At 56.8% G+C, this 6,291-nt stretch overlaps 1 protein-coding gene across 1 annotated transcript; it reads left to right on the top strand.

Annotated features, from left to right (window-relative positions):
- The first annotated feature begins 1,597 nt into the window (after positions 1-1,597).
- On the top strand, positions 1,598-3,430 carry HELT (helt bHLH transcription factor). The gene is made up of 4 exons (XM_068171081.1): positions 1,598-1,818; positions 2,204-2,308; positions 2,450-2,546; positions 2,681-3,430. The coding sequence occupies exons 1-4, from the start codon at positions 1,792-1,794 to the stop codon at positions 3,172-3,174; spliced, it is 723 nt and encodes a 240-aa protein (XP_068027182.1). The 5' UTR covers positions 1,598-1,791; the 3' UTR covers positions 3,175-3,430.
- Positions 3,431-6,291: the final 2,861 nt, after the last annotated feature.

The raw sequence follows: 6,291 nt of genomic DNA, 5'->3' as shown, positions 1-6,291 counted from the left end.
CGAGGCACCGGGCGGTCCCGCCAGCCCCCACGGCAGCCCTCAGATTTTCCCTCCCCACTCCGGGGGTGGCGGCGCCCCGCGGCAGGGCTGGGAGCGGCGGCAGGGCCGGGGTTGGAGGGGGGGGCAAGCGAGCGGGTGGGCCCCGCCGCTCGGTGCCGGCCGCGGAGGCGCACAGCCTGCCGTGGAGAGGGCCATGGTAAGGCCTGGCTCGCCGCCACGCCGCCCGTGGTGGGGAGGCGGCGGTGGGCGGTGGTGGCGGGCGGCCCCCCCGACGCGGCGGGGCGGCCCCGGCGGGGGCGGTGCGGGGTGGTGCGGGGCGGTGCGGAGCGGGCCGGGGGCTTGGTGCGCTCGCCAGGCTCAGAGCGCGGCTGCCCGGGCGGAGGGCGGCGGAGAGGAAAGCTAACAATGCTGTGAAAATATGTTTGCAGAAAATAGACAATTGTTGGATTAAACGTATTCAAGTATGAAATAATGCCTTTTTGTGTAAAAAACCTCAGCAATGTGAGCGTACAAAAGTTCCCCTGTGGCAGTTACTTGCTCCCTTTGTGAGCTTTGCGCTCCGGCGTCTCCACTTGGCGCGTTTAACTCGGAGCCCCCCTTTAAACGCGATTGTTTCTTTCTTTTTAATGACATTTACCGGATCAAAACATGCTGTTAATTCGATCAGAAAGCTTTACCCTCCTTAACAATGCCACAATAATTTCTCCTGAAGTTTGTTAAATTGACCAAAATTAGGCAAATGAATAGGGGGTCTGTCGGCGATCCCGCTCGCAGGTGACACCGAATAATGCACTCTCGGACCAGCTGCGATCCCCTCTTTATTTGCCCCTCTTTTCTTTGACCCGCATTATTAAAATTTAGGCCCAATGAAACTATTCATACTTTTCAATGGGACATTTTCCTATAGGATAATAGGCTACAAATTGAGCCTCTCCAAAGGAGAGGGGGGGAGCAAGGGGGGTAAAACAACAACGCACAGACGCGCACACCACACAAAAAAGGAGCGTCGTGTGCCAAAGGCTGGCGAGAGCCTCCCCGGGCCGGCGGAAAAAAAAACAAGGGGGGTAAGAGGAGGGGGGGATATCGTGTGCCAGCCCCCCGGTCCCACACCTGCCGGGGTGTCCCCGGCGCATAAAGCGGTGTAAACAAAAAAAGCCTCGCTGCCATCTCTTATAAAGATGGACGTGTCACCAAGTCGTGTGAGAAAAGCCTGAGAACAAACGGGGCCACTCCGTCTCCAAGGGTTCTCCCTTGAACTGGGCGGAACAGCCTATTAAGGGCTTACTTAATTACTTTAATGACTCTGGACAGGCTTTAAAATGCAGTCAGCGCCAGGGCTAAGGGGAGGGGTGGGGGGTGTCGGGGATTTGCAGGCAGGCGGCGGGGATAGGGCCGGGGATGCGGCGAGCGAGACGCAGGACGCGATACCGCGCCCTGCGCCCCTCTCGCCGCATCCCCGGCCCCATCCCCGCCGCTATTGTGGGACCGTCACGTGTGTCCCCGAGGTCCACGTGGGGCGACACAGCTGGGCCGCCCCTGGCTGCGTGGACGGGGGCGAGGAGGGGAGGGGGAGGGGGGGGGGGAAGGAAGAAGAAGAGAGAAGAAAAAAAAACCCCAACCCTCATCCCTCTCTCGCCCTCTTCCACCCTGATCTTTAATGCATACATTCCCCGGGCGCCGCTCGTCCCTAATCCTATGGGATCAGCGGGCCCGTGAAGGCCCCCCGGGGTCCCCCCCAAGTAGTGATGGCTTTATAAAGGACCCAGAGGGAGCGGGGATGCAGTGTCCACCATGGCCTCCAAACTCAAGGAGCGGAGGGTGAGTGGCCGTCCGCCTTGCGCGCACAGCTCTGCGGAGCCTCCGGACAGAACCGACCTGGTCCCCTCACCGCCTTTCCCTTAAAAGAGATTCCAACCCCAACAAAACAACTATTTCCCCACTCTCCAAAACAAGCCTGCCGTGCTACCGCCGCCCTCTCAGACAGGGAGCCCCCGGGGTGGCGCGGAGAGGACCCGCCACCGGAGCATCCCTCCCTGGGCCGTGTCACGCCCGGCGCCGCTGCTCGGAGCCTGGCCGGGACCGGTTGCCGTGGAGGGATTGGGGTCAGGGGCGGCTTCCCCAGCGAGGACGGATCTGGTTTCCGCCTCCTCGCCCCCCCCCCCCCCCCCCCCCCCCCATTAACGCACCCCCATGTGTTTCGTAGAGGACGCCGGTTTCCCACAAAGTGATTGAGAAGCGGCGGAGGGACCGTATCAACCGCTGCCTCACCGAGCTGGGGAAGACGGTACCCATGGCTCTGGCCAAGCAGGTAGGCGGGGGAGAGGGGAAGCCCCTGCGTCCCTCTCGCCGGTATGGAGCAACACCCCTCCCGAAGTGGGGGGACTTGGTGGGGCAGCCTGACGGGCAGAAACAGGGGAGAGGTGATGCCCCTTTCCCTCGCCCGTTGCAGAGCTCGGGGAAGCTGGAGAAAGCGGAGATCCTGGAGATGACGGTGCAGTACCTGCGGGCCCTGCACTCGGCGGACTTCCCTCGTGGCCGGGAGAAGGGTAGGTGGGCGGGCGCGGTCTCCCGCCGGGACACCCGTCGGGAAACCCGCTGCGTGGGGCCGGCCCTTGGTCACCCCTGCCCCTTCCGGCCAGACCCTGAGGAGCTCGGCTCCGCTGCCCCTTCTTTCCAGCAGAGCTGCTTTCCGAGTTCGCCAACTACTTCCACTACGGCTACCACGAGTGCATGAAGAACCTGGTCCACTACCTGACGACGGTGGAGAGGATGGAGACCAAAGACACAAAATATGCCCGCATCCTGGCGTTTCTCCAGTCCAAAGCGCGCTTCGTCACCGAGCCCCTCTTCACTTCTCTGGGCTCCCTCCCGGAGCCGGACTTTTCTTACCAGCTGCACCCTGGGCCCGAGTGCTCCGGGCACGGCCACAGTCCCGGCGAGGCCGTTCTCCAGCCGCCCGCGGGGGGGCCTTTTCCCTGGCACGGCGCTGCACGCAGCCCCTCCCTGCCCTACCATCTCCCTAACGCCGCCGTGCCCCTCGCCAGTCCCGGCCAGCAGCGCAGCACCTTCCTTTCCTCCGTGCAGGGGCTGGACCGCCACTACCTCAACCTTCTCGGCCATTCCCATCCCAACGCCTTCGGCCTGCCCCCGGGCCAGCACCATTCCATGCTATAGAGACTCAGCCCCACCCGAAAAATCCTATTTATGATCGCGGACTCTGCGAGTTACTCCCGGGCGCACGGGGAGACTGCCGGAGGCAGGGAGATGCGCGGAGGCCGCAGAGGGCGGAGAGCCCCCGGCCTCTGCCAGCCCCAAAAGCCCAGCTCTGCTCCCGCCCGTCCTCTGCGGGAGCCTGGATCTGTCACTCCCTCGTCGCCTCCTCCCCCGGCTCTTTTTCCCACCTCTGGGTGCAGTTCCTGTACAAGCAATGCCTTGGAATAAATGCTTACACCCGCCGTTCCCTCTTGCTTCCCCGGAAAGAGCTTCCTCGGGTGGCGTTGGGGTCCCCTTCTTACCTACACAGGGTGAAAAACGAGCAAAACGTGGTCGGCGAGGGACGGGGGGTGGCTGCTGGGGCACCGGTCGCGGGTTGGCATTGCGGGTGGGCAGGGCAGGACACGGTGGGACGTTGCTCCACGGCCGTCACTGGAGCTGTCCCGCGGGGTGGGGGATGCCCTGCCCTCCTGAACCCCATGAGATGCTCCTAGGAACACACGTCTGAAAGACACCGGGATCTCCCGGCTGTTTTCTGAGGAGCAGTAGCTCATTCAGAGGAGCAATAAGGGGCCTGAGAGGCAGGCAGCAGCCGCGGCGGTGCCGGGGATAAACCAAATCAAAGTTCTTGAGAGCGACTTCTTCCAAACTCGCTGCAGACGCCGTGCCTGGAAGCGCAACTGCGGTCCCTCTCGAGCCAATGGTCCCCTCAGGCAGGAGGGCAAAGGGACTCCAGGCACCTTCCCGGACACCCGGGATATGGCTAGCGGGGCTGGAGTCGGCGAGGGGTAAATTAACTTATTCCAGTTGGGTGGGGAGGCTTTGAGGAGGTTTGACCCAGGGTGTTTGCCCAGGTCACCGAATGGGCTGACCCACAATTTGTAAACCAACCCGACCCTTTATTCAGAGACAGACAAAAAGACCTTCATTACAATGAGTAAAAAGTAGAATGTGTATCTTCTATTTAACCTGTAAATACAGGAAACGCTGCTATTTCAGATTAGTGGGGAAAAGGTCACATGGAGCGATAGCGTAATGAATCAGCCAGAGAGGGGAGAAATCCCCACTCGTTTCCTCGGGACACCTTTAGGATGTTAAACCTCCCTCTTGCTCAGTGTACACAGAGCAATATGGGAGCAGCAGCAGAGTGGCTGGTGACTGTTAGGAAAACACGTCTCCTACACTCATTTTCACCAGTGCTGGGTAGGGAATAGGGAGAAAATGCTGCACAATTTTTAACCTGTGAGCAGTGAACTCTTCTGAACCCCCTTTGGCTCCAAAGCATTAAAGATACAACATTTTCCTGGAAATACAAATTATTAATATAGTCAGCATTTTAGCCCAATGTTAACCAAATTAAACAAAACTTTCCTTTACTAAGTAGATTAGCAGAAGGCCACCACAGTCGAAACTGGGGTCATTTACATCCAATTTTGCAAACTTGCACTGGTCCATGACAGTCTTTGTATCTCCAATGTTGTTATTCTGGATTTGTTTCCCCCTTTTCCCTTTTAATTTAGCTGTGGAGAATAAACCCCTCTTTGGCTTTACAATGATTTTAAGATAAAAGTCTCACCCCCCTCCTTCTGCCCATGCAGGGCTCTGAGATTGTCCCCTGGCCCCACAAACTGAAAAATGATCTTGGCATCTTCTAAAGTACCGGGGATGAGAGCCCAGCTGCCTCCTCAACCAGGATCCATACCCAAGCGTCTGCTCTGCACCCGCGCAGGGTGATCCTCCTGCAGGGGCGCACAGAGAGGAATCCACAGGTCAGCAAAGAGCTATCCCGGATAGACATTCTTTGTGCTTTAACACAAGTCCAGCTCATCTCTCTGTATTTTATCTTACATTTCTGTGCCTGGAGGACAGAGATTTTTAGCAGTCTTTTTTGTTGGTGTTTTGTTTGGTTGTAATTTTGTGTGTGTGTGTTTTGTTTGGTTTTTGTTTTGTGCTTTGTTCTGTTTTCCTGGAATTATTTTAGCTCTGCTCAGAGCATCACCCACCAGGTCTGGTGGGAGCAGGTAGAAGGTGGATATCACTGTTATTTGGGAGTAGGTAGGAGGTGGGTATCACCTGTGCTGGGCCAGTTAAAGGCCACACCTGGCCTCCAAATACTAGCTTCTCTCTTACATACCTGCTTGGCTAGCAATCCCAATGATGAATGACTCACTGAGTCATTTCCTATTCCTTTCCTTCAGCTAGCATCTTCCTCCTTCTTAGAGCTTCAGATTTCTTGTCTCTTATTTTGCCTTGCCTTCCCTATGCCTTTCACATCTTCTTTTCCACCTCTTCTTCTCCCTGTTACTTGAACTCCCTTTTTTTCCTCACACTTTTCAAGTCCTACATGCACTACAACTCTTTTCAACCCAGAAAATAGTTGTGCATAGTCACATGTCAGTAATTTATTTACACTGAAGGCAAAGAACTATTTGGGAATCAAAGGATAGCAAAACGGGGGGTTGCAGTTCTGTATCTGATACTCTCACTTGTCATTTACTTCATAGAATCATAGGATGGGTTGGAAGGGAGCTCTCAAAGTCATTTAGTCCAATCTCCTCTGCAGTCAGCAGGGGCATCCTCAATTCGATCAGGTTGCCCAGAGCCCTGTTGAGCCTCGCTTGCTCCCCAGGCAACCTGTTCCAATGTTCCACTACCCTCATGGTAAAGAACCTGTTCCTAACAGCCAGCCTAAATCTACTCTTCTCTAGCTTGAAGCCATTGCCTCTCATCCTGTCACTACAGACCTTCATAAACAGTCTCTCTCCATCCTCCTTGTAAGCCACCTGCAGGTACTGGAAAGCTGCTACTAGATCTCCCTGAGTCTTTTCCAGGCTGATCAACTCCAGCTCCCTCAGCCTGTCATTGTACCAGAGCTGCTCTGACACCCTGATCATTTTTGTGGCCCTCCTCTGGACTTTCTCGATCAAGTCCATGTCCTTCCTATACTTAGGGCTCCAGACCTGGATGCAGTATGCCAGATGAGGCCTCACCAGAGCAAAGTGGCAGAAGCCTCTCTCTCATTCTGCTGGCCATGCTCCTTTTGATGCAGCCCAGGATGCGATTTGCCTTCTGGGGCTG

This window comes from Melanerpes formicivorus, unplaced genomic scaffold (genome assembly GCF_026170545.1).
Source record: "Melanerpes formicivorus ecotype bairdi unplaced genomic scaffold, bMelFor1.0.p_v2 SCAF_4, whole genome shotgun sequence".
NCBI classification, from domain to species: domain Eukaryota; kingdom Metazoa; phylum Chordata; class Aves; order Piciformes; family Picidae; genus Melanerpes; species Melanerpes formicivorus.
The sequence above is the reverse complement of the archived record's forward strand: the minus strand, read 5'-3'. Positions and strand labels throughout refer to the sequence as shown.